The sequence below is a fragment of the Octopus bimaculoides genome, chromosome 3 (genome assembly GCF_046866305.1).
Source record: "Octopus bimaculoides isolate indiv1 chromosome 3, ASM4686630v1, whole genome shotgun sequence".
NCBI classification, from domain to species: domain Eukaryota; kingdom Metazoa; phylum Mollusca; class Cephalopoda; order Octopoda; family Octopodidae; genus Octopus; species Octopus bimaculoides.
Window position 1 is genome coordinate 136243081 of NC_142930.1, and position 15947 is coordinate 136259027.

The window sequence follows — 15947 nt, forward strand, 5'->3', positions numbered from 1 at the left end:
TATATTCGACTGCATAATCTCTGGATACATCAGACTGGCACCAACAGAATACTTGCAAAGATATGACAGGGCAGCTCAGTGCATACGTGGTCAATATGCCGCACTTAACACCTCCTTCACATGAACAATTGGTAGGAATCCAAACTACCACAAATTACACAGGACACCAAGGATACCATCCTTTACGACTGATCGGGAAATACAAGCAAACCGACCCGATCTCATTGTGAAAATTATCATACTGAAAAGCCTTGTGTGATTGGTGTTTCAACCCCAGCCGACAAAAGCAAATCTCTGAAAACCTTTGAAAAACTGAAGAAATATTAGGACCAGGAAATTGAAATCAGAAAAATGTGGCATCTCAAAACAAGGTTCCGTATTAATATTGGGACACTTGGAGTGATATCAAGATGAGCAAACAAGTATCTAGACCAAATTCCTGACAACTCCAAAAGAAACGAATTGCAAAATATTATAGTTATGGCTACCTCATATTATAGTTATGGCTACTTGTAACCCTCCCCCCCATGTCAATGAAACCTTACTTTGATTTTTTCTCTTCCACAGGCATCAGCGTTTTTAGTTGCATAGCACCTCTCTTGATGGCAGCTTCAGATACAAAACGGTATTGTCCTTTGACGTCTCTGGTTGAGACTTTGGTACAACTCATTTAAATTAAAGCAAAACCGAAACATAACACAATAGTAATAACAACAATAATAGCAATGATAATAATACAATTTAATTTGTTGATTATAGGTCATAAAATAAACTACAGATAGGTTTCTTTAAAGTGACATGACGTGGCTGAAGATCACTAGACTCATCATTGTGTTAGAACTAATTGAAGCCGAAGCAAAATAGAGGCAAGTCACGAATGGTTAGGATACAAAACGGTTTCATAAAGTTTGATGCACACTGGAATGAAGATGCTGACGTAGGAGGTATATGTTTGTTGAGAACACACAATAGATTGGTTATTACATTCAGCAGTCAATGAAGAAATGTGATTTGTGTTTCCGGATTTTTATCTCACTTTCGATTTCTTTCATTGATTGTTATCTTTTCATTAGTAGACACGTTTCGCTTTTTTAAACAAAAAATGTAATCATGTATTAATAACAGTAATAATGATTTTTAACATTACATAAAATATTAATTTCTAACATGGTCATAGTAATAACAATAACAACAACAATACTATATTCCCCGCCGCCTTAAAGGTCTTTAATTTTTTCAGTTTCTTTTCTTTCTTTTTCTTTTCCCTGTTTTTAAAAATGATGCGCAGTTGTAATATATTTCGTTGATAAACCGATCTCTAATAAATGCAGTTACTTCACTTTGAACTGCTAGAATCGCTTTTATCTACGACTTGATTAATTAAATAGAGTTTGTATCAAGATTGCTGTATTTTGATTCGGTTGGGCTATCCTGTACCTTTCTCATCGGAATATAGTTTGAGTTTTGCGATGATTTTCGAAGACTTTTACAACGTGAATTCTTAGGAAAGCTATCATTTTCATAATTACTTACATCAGAGTCTGTGGATGAAAGCAATGGTACCTTTGTAGGTGACAAAGAGAAAGAATCAGCATTATAACGGTCATATTCTTCAGTTTCTTGAAGTTGTTCTAGCTGTTGTTGGAGCGGTTCTTCATTTTGTTGTTTATTATTCAAATCGTCTTCTTGCTCAGTTAAGTTTTGCTGCTGCTGTAGCTGTAACTCCTGTTGTTGTTGTTGTTGTTTCTGTTGCTGCTGATGTTGTTGTTGTTGCTGCTGTTGCTGCAGTTGTATTTGTTGTTGTTTCCGACAGTTTGTTTTATCTTCACCATTTTGAAAATCGGAAGTTTTAGTAAGACTATCAAGTTGCAGCAACTCCAGCATATTTGGTTGTTGTTGATTGTGACTGTTGTTATTGTGGTTTTTAATGTTGTTACTACTGCTGCTACTGCTGCTACTACTTCTACTGCGGCTTTGTTGTTGGCTTTGTGGATTTGATTGACGTGGACTGTCTTGTAGTTGCGGTTGGAGATGATAATGATGATGATCAGTATGAGGGGTAGGAGTAGGAGATGGAAAAGAAGTAGTCGTAAGATGATGATTATGATTATGCTGACTGTGAAGAAGGTTGTTGTCAGAATTCTTATCTGCTTGGTTTTCAGTACTATTTTCTCTGGAGTCAAGCTGTGAGGTATTCTCATTGTTAGGGTCTGGTAATTCTTGATTCATATACAAATAATTTATAAAAGAACGTATTCCAGGAACAAGGAGCTCACCTTTACGATTACATTGTTCTGGGCTAATATCTTGGTGGCCCTCTTTAGTAGAATTCTTGTAGATGTCATCCGAGCAAGAACTGAGCTCATTACTGTCATTGTTAATCTGTCTGTTCGATGAATGTTGTTCTGATATTTCAGAAAGTGATTCAGAAAACAAAGAAGGGTGAGAACATTTCTTAGCGTCTCTTTTAGACAGGGAGTTCTCATGTAGATCGGGGAGCTCAACAAAATTTACTTTTGAATGGTTGTATGTGAACGTTGGTAATGTATAAGTTGCCGTGTCCGGATCCTGAATTGAAAGAATGAGTACAATTAAGAAAATACACATTACATGACATACATACATACATACATACATACATACATAGAAGCTCAAGTTTCCACCCTCGATGTAATTAGAAACTTAGTTTTAGGCGTTAGCAGGAGAATATCTAAGATTTTGAGATAAGGAAATCTTCAACAGAGCCTCCAGCAACTACAGTGACGCATTAACGAGGAGCAGATTTTCCGAGAAGCTAGCGTATATGGAGGACCTCTAACTTTCATTCACGCAGCAATCAGAATCAACCATCCATTTAACCTAGAGGTTTCTACCAACATAACTAGGAGTTCCTGTCTATTGATTAAGATACATTTTCACGAAGGCTATAGAGCTATAAGAATTTCGATTTTCATAACGATAAGCTGAGCTAGTCCTGTTTAGACAATATCACTTCTGAAACTGCACGCTACAACAGACGTAAACATGCACACGCATAACATCCAACCTCAACCTGTACTGCTGAGATCCTACAAGCTACACTGTAGGAGGGCTGTAATCTTACCAGCTGCCTCTCAAGGGGTGTAATCTACAAATCCAGCCTGACACCATCTAAGAGTATTTATCCAATTTTCTCATTTGCTTTCACAGCTACACTGCGTTCGAGAACGCCTTTATTTTCAGTAGAATACCAAATCACTCGGCGCTTCTGAATCTGCTTATAAAATACACACACACACACACACACACACACAAACACACGCGTGCACATACAGACACGTGTGTATAGACATATATATATCAGGCACGTGGCGTCATTAATTACTCAGGGTAGGCAGTTGGTGACCATCATGTAGTAAACTATCATCAAAAGATTTGTCTGTAGATAAAAGGATAAAATATATAAAGATATAAAGATAGTAAACTATCCATTGGTGGAAAGGGGAAAAAAGGAAATAAATGGAAATGAGCTAAAACAGAAGGAAAAAAATAAAAAGAAATAAGCAAAATACAGGCGCGAGACTGAGTTGAAGACAGACTTACTTCTGCCTTTATAGCGCGTAAAGCAAACGGTGTTGTAGGAGTGTACACAGTACGTGTTCTACAACAGTAATATGCGTAGAGGTAAGGTATGTGGGAGTAGGTGTAAGCGATGGTGTGTGGTGGGATGGGATGGATAGGGGAGGTGGGGTAGGATTGTGTATGTGTGCGGTTCCGAGGGAGGGGTGACGATGAAGGGAGAGGGGAAAGAGAGAAGAGGGCTAGGAGTGAAGAGGAGAGAGAAGGAGGGTAGGAGTGAAGAGAAGAAGTAGGAGTAGGAGCAAGAGAGGAAAGGTGGGTGAGAGAAAGTAGGTCTGAGAGGAAGAGAGGAGAATGGAGGAGGGTTAGATGAACAGAGGAGGGGAGTTGAGACCAGGTGGCGCAAAGAAGCGAAGTGAAAAGAGTAATCCCTGTTCCCGGCGAAGACGAGAGTCCGGATGGCCCCTGTGCGAGGACAATCCGAACACATACAGGTGTTGTAAAGAGTGACAGGTAGAGCGGAAATGGCTCGAAACCGCGGTGTCGTTGTCGAGTGGGATGTCTCCGAGGTATTCCACGAACCGGTCAGCCAAACGGCGTCCGGTTTGCCCGATGTATAGAAAAGGGCAGGGAGAACAGGAGATGCAGTAGATGACATTGCTAGAAGTGCAGGTGAAGGAGTCGGTAATATGATAAGGTCGATGACGGGTGCCGATGAGGAGGGTGGTGTTGGAGAGGTAAGGGCAAGTGCGGCAGCGTGGGCGGGAGCAGGGGAACGAGCCGGGTTGGGAGGTTGGGTTAGGGAAGAAGCTGTGGACCAAGAAGTCTCGTTTGAAGGAGGGGATGGGTCGGTTAAGGAAGATGTGCGAAGTGGAGTGGTCGCAATGGAGTCGCCGGAAGGCGTGGAGAATGGTGCGTTGGAGAGGTAGGGTGTGGGGTGGTAGGTGGGGAAACAGGAGACGAGTGCGGGGGGAAAGCAGACGCACGGTCTACGGAACGTGCTCTGGCAAGGGTGGTGTGGATAGTGGTGAGGGGATATCCACGTAGGATGAAGTGGCGAGCCATGAGTTGAGACTGAATCTCAAAGTCACGGTCGTCACTGCAGAGCCTGCGTAGATGGAGGAATTTGGAATAGGGGATGGAGAGTTTGGTGTGTTCATGGTGAGAGGAGAAGTTGAGGTATGAGTGTGAGTCTGTGTGTTTGTAGTGGATGGAGGTGGTGAGAGTGGAGTGAGGAATGCTGACCGAAATATCAAGAAAGGAAACAGAAGAATCAGATATAGTGCAGGAGAAGTGGAGGGCAGGATGGAAAGATTTGACAAAAGAGAGGAAGGAGTCTTGATGTTCATGGGAGAGTGAGGTCGTACCGATACCGTTGTCGATATAACAGCCGTACAGTTCGGGAGTTGAACCAGTGAAAAAGGAGAATATATATAGCCAACGAACAGGTTCACATAGTTAGGGGCCCATTCTCATTCCCATGGCCATTCCCGAGACTGCTGGTAAAAATCACCAGCGAACGAGAAGCAGTTGAGTGAGAGGCCAACTTCGGCCAGACGAACATGTGTGGATATGTCAGGTTGGGGGTTGAGTCGAAGGTCAAGAAAATGTTCGAGTGCACGCAGCCCATCGTGGTGAGGGATCACTGTGTAAAGGATCTGGATGTCGAGAGTGAAGAGAAGTTTAGAGGGTCCAGGAGGGAAGGAGAAGGAGTTGAACAAACGAAGCGCATGGTTGGTGTCATGGATGTGAGAGGGGAGGGAAGCCATTAGGGGAGCAAGGATGCGGTCAAGATATCTGGAGATGAGTTCGGTTGGGCAGTTGCAAGCGGAGACGATGGGCCAGGGTTGTTAGGTTTGTGGATTTTAGGGAGGAAGTAAATTATGTGGGTGCGAGGGGTGCGGACAATGAGGCTGGAGGCGGTGGGAGAGACGGGAGGAGGGGATGAGGTCTTGGATACTGGAGGACACAATCTGTTGGTAGCTGGGCATGGGGTCGGAGGCCAGAGGGCAATAGAATATATATATATATATATATATATATATATATATAGTGAAAATATTCACTGATGTCGAAAAAGTGAAAACAAGCAATGTACCTCGTATATATATATATATATATATATATATATATATATATATATATATAATTATTAACAATATTCTTAGGAAATCAATATTCGAATTTCTGAAAGATGTATGTTTTAATAATTTTATTAATAATATAAAAAAAAAAATATCTATTTGCTCAAAGTAATAGAGCACTTAATATAAGTTCAATAAAATATTCCATTTGAATATTCATTATAAATTATATATATATATATATATATATATATATATATATATATATATATATATATATATATATATATATATATATATATATATATATATATATATATATATATATATATATATATATATATATATATATATATATATATATATATATATATATATATATATATATATATATATATATATATATATATATATATATATATATATATATATATATAACTTTTCCTTCCCATGAGAGTTGTTAGCTTTGTGCCAGAATCGGAAGCAATGAAAGGGTAGCGAATTGATAGAATCTTTTCAGCGTCGAAAAGATGTCTTGCAGCATCTTTCCGATTCTTTACCTCCTGTGTTCAAATCTCACCGAGATCAACTTTGACTTCCTTCTCTTTGGAACAATAAAATAAAATACCAGTCAAGTACTGGGGTTGATAGTATTGACTTAACCTCTCCCCTAAAAATTGCTGGCCTTGTGCCTGAATTGGAAACTAATATTATATCAGCAATAATTATTTGTATCAATGTGCTACTGCTAACTTGCTCTAAGTAATCCTTTAGATCCTGAGAATAACATGTGTTAACCGCTTTAAGTTCCTAATTTAAATATAATTTTGCCTCGTAAAGTTTTCTCTAAATCAGAATATATAATAATGAAAACACGAGTTAAGAGCGTTAATAGTATCAATAAATCAATAAAAAAAAAAACTAACCATTACATTTTATTTCTTTAATCATTTCAAAACTGCATTGTTTAAAATGTTATACATTTCTGTTTTGCTTTTGATAAATTAGGAAAAAAAAAAAAAAAAAGAAATATCGAAAATTTTCTAGTTGCAGTTAACATGGTTGGCATAAAATTGCACCACCACCAACCCACCAATGGTTTATGATATCTCATTTGATATCTCGTAGCGTGGATCGATTTTGCTTTTCAGGTTTCTAATTCTGTTAAAATGAGAAGTCTAGAATCTCGGGGACCGATTGAATTTCGTTTGAAGAAGATATTTAAATATTGATTAAAAATCTTTCAAGAAAATCACATATGAGTTTGTATTTTATCTTTTCTAGAGATTTTCGTTATAAATTTAAAGATTTCAAAGGAAACTGTAAATTAATTCATAAATACGCCGAACGAGTTGTTTGTGCGATAAGAATAGTTTATAATTAAGAGTCTGACGTTGAAAACGTTTTATAATGACGTTGGATGTTTTAAAGGAAACAGAAAAAAACAAAAAAGGAATGTGGCTTTTATGTATTGATTTCTCCTAAATGCCCAATTGTTGTAAATGAGGTGTCACCTGCAGCGTATTACAAGTATTTTATCAATCCAACAATGTATTTTCTATACTCTCGACCTACTGGAAATATTAATCAGTAACAATCTCAAAAATTGCAAGCTAAAGTCACAAACATGTCAAATTGATTACCACCAACCTTGTGCTAAAAATCAACAATGATAGAAATAATTAATGTTTTTCCGTCAAATAAGTCAATGTAGTACATAGTGTAAACATATGTAAAGATCTAAACATCGTCATTATTTTCTTAAATCATGCTTTATACATCATTTCTTGATATATAAATCGACCTAGGTTTTGGCTTGTAAATTCTGGTCTGAAAAATTCGACTTGCGTGTTGGGAGTACGTTATTAATACCTTTAGAGTGAAAGGGAAGGAAAAGCTACGTTGGATACTTTCGGTTGTAATACAATTTCAGATAACGTAGCAACAGTGATCGCCTTTCATCGATGTCTTCCATGCTATGATAATGGATTATTTAATTGTCCGGTTGGCGTAATTATGTCTAGCCAATCAGTGGTTTGCTTCACTTTGATATGACTAAATCCTTTAAGGATCCCTAGTAATCGGAACTATATATAAAGTCATCTCTGCTAATACTTCTGAACGTTTCTGATATCCCAACCGGTGGAATGGAGAAGTTGAATTTGGAATTGTCTTCCATGCTATAGTAATACACACAGACACAGACACACACACATACACAGAAACACAGACATATACACACATACACATGCACAATCTCTCTGTTACACACATACATATATGCACGTGTGTGTGTGTGTGTGTGTGTGTGTGTGTGTGTGTGTGTGTGCGTGCGTGCGTGCGTGCGTGCGTGCGTGCGTGCGTGCGTGCGTGCGTGCGTACATTTTTAACACCAGAATTGCCTGCCCGTAACAACACATTTCTTTAAACTCTTTATTTTCATTCTTCTATCTGAGCAAGGAAATCTTTCCCGAAATATTATGGGTTCATTAAAACTACCTATGTAAGGGAATACAATATATTCTTTTCTATGCTCAGAGGATTTTTCAAACATTGCATAATTTACCAGTTATATCTTTTGAACTCAGAACGTAGATAGATAAAAGTTAAAAAATTTAGTTCACCAAACTAAACTTTCTATCAAATCTTCGACGATAGTATCAAAACAAGTATAAAATTTTCTAACAAGTAATTTAACTGAAAAATATAAAATAGGTGGATCTCAGATCGATTTGGTTGTGCTAAAACTTGAAAAATATTTAATGCTATACTGACATAATTATATCACTATAGGAAGTTTATTAATCAATAATTTCTCTTGTTTACCTCATAGCAGTATTGGAGTTTCTGAACGATAGTTGAGAAAGACGGCCGTACATCTGGATTAGAGTCCCAAGTGCAGGTCATTATGTAAGATCTGTAAGAGAATTCAGTAGATTAAAAGATGAATATAGGTTTTATCATAGACACGCCACGCAAAGAAAAAAAAACAAGACTGTTTATGGTAGAAGTGATTGCTTGACCGTTAATGATGAACGGATTATATATTTATCAAATATACATGTCCGATTAATATAATTTCTTGAAACTCAAACTGTCGTTAGAGGAAGTTTGAATCATTAGAAATCATCTTGCTACTTGTTGAAGCGACAAGTCTTAACTGATAATGACTGAAAGAGGTTGAATTTTGAGAACGTGTAAAAATTCCATATGTCTGAATCCACTATATATATATATATATATATATATATATATATATATATATATATGTGTGTGTGTGTGTGTGTGTGTGTGTGCGTGTATGTGTACACACACGCATACGTATATGTCTGGTGTGTTATTTGTCCATGAGTAGGTACATGCTTAAATGTTAAATGTCTGTCACAACCTAATAATATATATGAGAGGTAATCATTGCTTACATAGACAAAGGACAATTCTCAGGTGAAGGCAATCTTCCGCCATCTAAGACAAATTGCATGACCTCTTGGTTTACTTTTCCAGGATATGGATCGCTGGCCATTGAAAATATTTCCCACAATGTGATACCATAGGCCCTAGAATAAAAAATATGGAAACATTATACAAGTTATACGAGTGAAAAATCACCGACAAAATAGCAATAACATATTCCTTCTACGAAACATGTTTACGCACAAACAAACACGCACGCTCACACACAAATTTAGTCTCTCCAAACAGACGTATATTATACAGGTGTCGGCCAAAAGTCACCCGACAGTAAATTAAAATTCCATAAATACTATCTGCAATTCAGTATTGATTCGAATGGAAAAATGTGTCGCTCAAGAAGGACTTCAGTTTGAACCATTTTCATGTTTCATATCTAGATGCTTTCATTGAATTCATTCAGTTGTTAAACATAAATGAATCTTGGAATTAAATGTTTTTGATTTACTTTCAGGTGACTTCTGGCCAACCTTATATATATATATATATATATATATATATATATAATTTTGGGGGATTAATCGATATGCAGATATTCTATTTCAGATAATACAAAAATAACCTAATGAGTATATCTGACAGTAAACTCATGGTATCATTTTGCACATCACGAAATAATACATAAAGGATATCACCAAAATTACCGGCAGGGTATATAATATACTTCGTTAATTATATCCTAAGTTAATACTCATATTTATTAAATATAAGTATTTTGGCCAACCCTGTATATATTACATATATCTCATAATATTTAATTCTTACATATTTAATACATATAATACATATATTACATAATATATAATTTAATTCGTACATATTTAATACATATATTACATATATAATACAAAACACCCTGCGGACTGCAAAAGTCAATAAAATAGGAAAGAAATTAAAAAATCTATTCTTCCTGTGTGGCCCAGTGCCATATGATTCACGGCCCGGTACTAATCTGCAGCCTGGTGATTGGGGACCACTATTGTTGTTCACTTGATTTGCTAGAAGTAGAAAACAAAACTCCAAAAGTTTTCTAAGCCACATTCAACTGTGTGAAAAAGACTCCTAAATTTTTCTAAGCTATACTCAACTGTTATAGGAGGGGAAAAACATATTAGATACTATTGCTCTTATTACACTGATTACAAAGAAAATAGGCGAGACGATTAGAGATTACATACTTGACTTTGATAAAAAAGGTCTGTTCTGTCAGAGCTGATCCTGGATTAAATAACTACAAAAGTAGTTAACAGAATTTATAAAATAAATAAATAAATATGTTGTCCGCAAGTAGAGGTGAATTCTCAGGTTTGAGGCATGAGACTTCTAAAATATTGTTTATTACTTTATCTAATACGTCAAGTGGTTTACTGAGAATAGCTATAGTAAAAGACAACAGCTGTAAAATAATTTTATATTTAAGAGATGAGGAATTAAGTACATTATTTACATTATTTACATTTGACGGATATTTGTCCTCATCTGGTTTGTTGTTAACACAACGTTTCGGCTGATAGACCCTCCAGCGTTCATCAGGTGTCTTGGGGAAATTTCGAACCTGGGTTCTCAATCTTAAGGTATTTTTCGATGTTGTTTTTGTTATTGCTGTTATTATTATTATTATTAGTAGTATTATTATTATTTTTATAACGTGCTTTCACTTCACTACCGAGCGCAGCTCTGTGTGCCTTGGGTATGTGCTGTGGTTTGTTGTGATGCTCTTATGGTTACTATATTGAAAGTGTTTTGCGTAGGATGTGTGCAGTACCCAGTAGTGCAATTTTCTTCTTCTTTCTCTTCTTCTTCTTCTTCTTCTTCTTCCTCTTATTATTATTATTATTATTATTATTATTATTATTATTATTATTATTATTATTATTATTATTCAAGTCACTGCTTGGAATCGATCTCGGAATCCTGGGGTTAGTAGCTCGCGCTCTTAACCACTATGCCATATGCCCGTGGTGCTGGTGCTGGTGCTGGTGCATAGTTGTTGTCAGTAATGTTTGTATTGGTTTGTATGTTTGCATAGTTGTTTCCATTATTGCCATTTTAGTAGTTCACTGCTATATTATAACTGTTATTCTTGTTATAGTTGTTGTTGCTGCTGTTCTTCCCATCCCTACCGTTCATCTTATTGCTATTATCACCCTGTTCCTATCTTCGCTGTTCCTACTATGACTATTCTGACCCCTAATTTTGGCGTGCTTCTATCCCTATATTACACACACACACACACACACACACACACACACATATATATATGCGTATACACAAATACATACGTGTGTGTCTGTGTGGTGTATATGTATCTCTAGAATGGTCAGTTAACAACTATCACATTAAATGAATGAGCAAATAATTTAGTTGATAAAATAATTAAATCCTCATCGTTGAAGCTGACGGAGAACCATTTATATAGTAGTGTATATTTGTATTTTTATGCATGTATATATGCATATATTACTATATGGCTATGGCTATGGGCATATATATATATATATATATATATATATATATATATATATATATATATATATATGTACATCTCCCTATCTCTCTCCCTCAGTCCTGGTATATATATATATATATATATATATATATATATATATATATATATTCATGCTTGCATGCATACATGCATACATAATACATACATACGTAGTTTTAACATACACAACTACTTATTCAAGTATATAATATATGCATGGTCTAGATCTTGCAATCGGAGTTTCGATTCCGCGACCGGCTGCGGCGTTGTGTTCTTGAACAAAACACTTTACTTCATGTTTATGAAATTCAGTCAACTTCAAATGAATAACCTTGCAATGCTGAAATGGGCTGGGATATATAACACACTGCCTAAATGCCAATCTTAAGAAATTAGGCTTCTCAAATCCATAGAGGAGAAAACTAATTCGAAGACTACAGATCCAACCCATCACTGGAACAGTAAAAATCTGTAAAAGCTTCCGAAAGTTTATCATTTATATATGAGCATGTCTCGAGATGCAACTATATGCATGAGAATACATACATAAAGCAAAACATACAAATCTGCACATATACATACATGCATACATATATACGTACATACATACGTACATACATACATACATACATACATACATACATACATGCATGCATACATATATATATACATACGTACATACATACAAAAATAACCTGTTGTTGATGTTGAAATTTCAATGAAGGAGCCTTGAATCTAGGTTAGAAATCGGCTCTTTCTCTATTGGCAAGAAATCTTGAAGTAAAACTGAACAATGACATACATACATACATACATACATACATACATACATACATACATACATACATACATACATACATACGTACGTACGTACGTACGTACGTACGTACATATAATTGCAGGTCCATGTGTAAATAAACACTCAACTATAGCAACTATAACGGTGCTGTAGTGCAGAGGTTGAAACAGCGTAAATGATCTTCTACCAATATCCGAAGACAACCCTCTTAAATTGGAACATGGCGCCATGTATTTACCATTCTGAATTTACTTCTGTCAAAGGATGTAAATAAACTACTTGCAATTGATAGCAGGGGAAACTTTTGTGAAACAAAACCAACTTCTGCTTCCAAGCAGATCAGAAAGGGTTTCGATAATAAATATTTGGCTATTATATTAGATTTAAGAACTATTTAGTTACACATGGAAATATTGACCACGTCTCGTATTCGTACACCTACACAACTACACACGCATATAACAAACACACACGCATATAACAAACATACACACATATAACAAATAGATACGCATATAACAAACACACACGCATATAACAAACACACAGAAACAGATACATATATACATATACCTATACAGATGCATATGGGTGCAACACCACATTTATATGTTTATGGATGAGATTATGCTTTTGGAAATTCTATCTATATGTAACTGACTCTTTTCAATTGTACCTAAAATCTCAGGACATGATTATTCCTAAATAAATATTTTCAGTTTGTTTGCGATGGTGTCTGAATATTAGTGTGCGTGTTTGTGCGCGTGCTTGTGCGTGTGCATGTGAACATCGTTCAACTTAATATAAATTTCTCGATTACTCCCACCAATTTCAATTATAATCTATAAATATATACTTAGAAATAATTTTACATCGTCTGCAAACTATCGGAAACATTGTTTCAGACATCTAAATATCAAACAGACGTAGGGTTACATCATACTGTAAGATATCAAATTCTTTCGTAATTTAACTATATTTAGGTTTCTGACATATGCGAACTCACACACACATATATATTAAATGCTTTCGCATATATATGAATACACATATACCATATCAATTAATACCATAGTATATTATTACTTTCATATAAATATATTACTTACAGCTAGATACGACATTTCGGAGCTTTTTAAAGCAATTCAAGTGTTATCTTGTAATTAGCATTTACAACTTCTATATTAAAATGCTTATAGCAAATCTACCTTAAATGTAACAAAGAATAAAATCAACCGACAGTTGGCGAAATAGTTAATTATAATGCACACAAATACTTGTATTCATATATATTCATGCATTTTTAAACATAAATACAGATACATTAAAACGATATGAAAAATTCTTAGATAAAGAATCCGATACTCTCAGCAGAAAGAAATATGTAGTTTTAACAAACACATCTACTTATTTAAGTAAATAATACATGCATTATATATATATATATATATATATATATATATATATACATACACAGATATATGTGTGTGTGTGTGAAGGTGAGGGGGCTAGTGGATAGGGAGTGGCACTGAGGATCTTGCGATCGGACTTTCGATTCCCCGACCGGTCGCGTTCACTTAATTTCATGTTAATCAAGTTCAATCAACTTCAAATGAATAATCCTGCAATAGTGAAATGTGCTGACGTCCCATTCAGATGGAATGTTGGCTTACCTACCAAACCAGCAGGATGTTATCAAGGCTGGGAAGCGCATTGTGATACGGCTATTGTTCACAACTGAACATGTGCAACCTGTCTATGGAAAGGTGTACCTTTCAGCTGGAGGATCGAAAAGGCATGTCAAAGCACAGTGATGCATTTTGCAATAGAATGTGCAAATTTTTGGCTGGGCTCAAGAAGCATACAAGGGCCTCACATTACACCATCAATGACTCACTTCAACGATTCTTTCTAGCAATGACTTTGCTCGTATACGAGAAAGCAGCTACTATATACATACATATATACATACATATATATATATATATATATATATATATATATATATATATATATATATATAAATCATAATTAAGGGTGCTGAATGTTACAGAGCCAGTACTGCTAGAAATAGGCCCCAAATGGTCTATGAACCACTTTGATTATTACTCCACTACACAAGGTCGTAAGCTAGGAAAATAGACAGCGAGGATTTATAGAATAATTTGGATAGTCCCAAATCTATAGATTTCACGGTTTGAGTTATTAAAAACCCTTTCGGATCCCACTGATGATCTATCTGGTAGACTTGCCAGGCCCTTCTTCCAAAATTCACTTGTCCCTGACTAAAAATACTCCTTCATTACTGTTCTGATCTCATCAACAGAATTCATATTTTTTTCTGTTAAAATGATTTTGAAGACTGCGGAATAAATGATAGTCAGATGGGGCAATGCCCGGCAAATACGGTGGGTGGGGCATCGTTTCCTACTCAAACTGCTCCAGCCTTTGGAATAGCATCCTCACTGTATGTGACCGAGCATTATCCTGATGGAAGAACACCTTTCGTCTTGAAACCTAAAGTGGTCGTTTTTCTTCTAGCGCTGACTTACGCCACTCAAGCTCCTTGCAGTAGATCTCCGTTGTTATCAGTTGGTCTGGGTTTAAAAGTTCAAAGTGGACTAAACCTTTCATATCCCACCAAACAGATAACAATATCTTACGTGGGTGAAGATTTCTTTAGTCTGGGGCTTGACATTTTTATAGAGAACCCATTTCTCGTCACCAGTCACTATTCTGCCCCACAAAAGGTTCATTCATGAGATATGATAGTAAAGAAGAGTACACATTCACTGTGCACGCTATTAGACTCGGAAAGTTTTGAGAAATCATTGAACCAATTTGCTGACTTTTCCGATGAATGATTGAATGACCAAATCCAAGCTTCTCTGCTAGTTTCTCAATAGTTAGGATGGGATTTTGTTCCACCAGAGTTTGCAGGACGTCCTCGTCGAGCTCTAAAGATCTTCCAGGACGAGGCTCGTCTTCTAGGCTGTAGTTTCCGGCTCGAAATTTCTGGAGCCACCGTTGATACTGGCTTACATTTATTGTCCGATCCCCAAGTACTGCATTAATATTCCTCGCACTTTTCGTTGCGTTGTTGCCTTTATTGAAATCAAAAAGCAAAATACGCTGAATACGCTCCTTTTTCACTTCGATTATAGCTTTGAAAAAATAAGTGTTAAAATCGAACTGCGTTCTTCAAAACATGCACTAAGAATAAGTACAAGGTAAAATTACTACCTGCTTTTATAGGTAGTTCATGCATGTAGTTTATGCCGTCTCCCTCCGACTTTTAGTTCAAGCAATTGAAAAGACCTCATTATTTATGGGATGATCCAATACATACATAAATACATAAATACATATATACATAAACGTATATATGGAGAGGGATACATCCATTCATACGTACAAATGTACATACATACACACACGCATACATATGTACATACATGCATACATTCAATAGTACCCGGTTGATGTTGAAATTCCAATGAAGGGGCCTTGGATCTTGGTTAGAAACCGGCTCTTTCTCTATTGTTAA

The 15947-nt window shown here is 35.9% G+C and overlaps 1 protein-coding gene across 2 annotated transcripts in view; it reads right to left on the reverse strand.

The window, feature by feature from the left end:
- Nucleotides 1–724: 724 nt before the first annotated feature.
- The window catches only part of LOC106872480 (leukocyte tyrosine kinase receptor), a 466463-nt gene continuing 451240 nt past the window's right edge, over nucleotides 725–15947 (reverse strand). For both annotated transcript variants that reach the window (XM_089349709.1, XM_089349710.1), the window contains 3 exons: nucleotides 9065–9199; nucleotides 8469–8559; nucleotides 725–2568 (listed from right to left, as the gene is read on the reverse strand). In XM_089349709.1, the coding sequence (XP_089205835.1) occupies nucleotides 1381–2568; nucleotides 8469–8559; nucleotides 9065–9199 (1414 nt within the window). In that variant the 3' untranslated portion in view covers nucleotides 725–1380. The remainder of the gene's footprint in view (nucleotides 2569–8468; nucleotides 8560–9064; nucleotides 9200–15947) is intronic.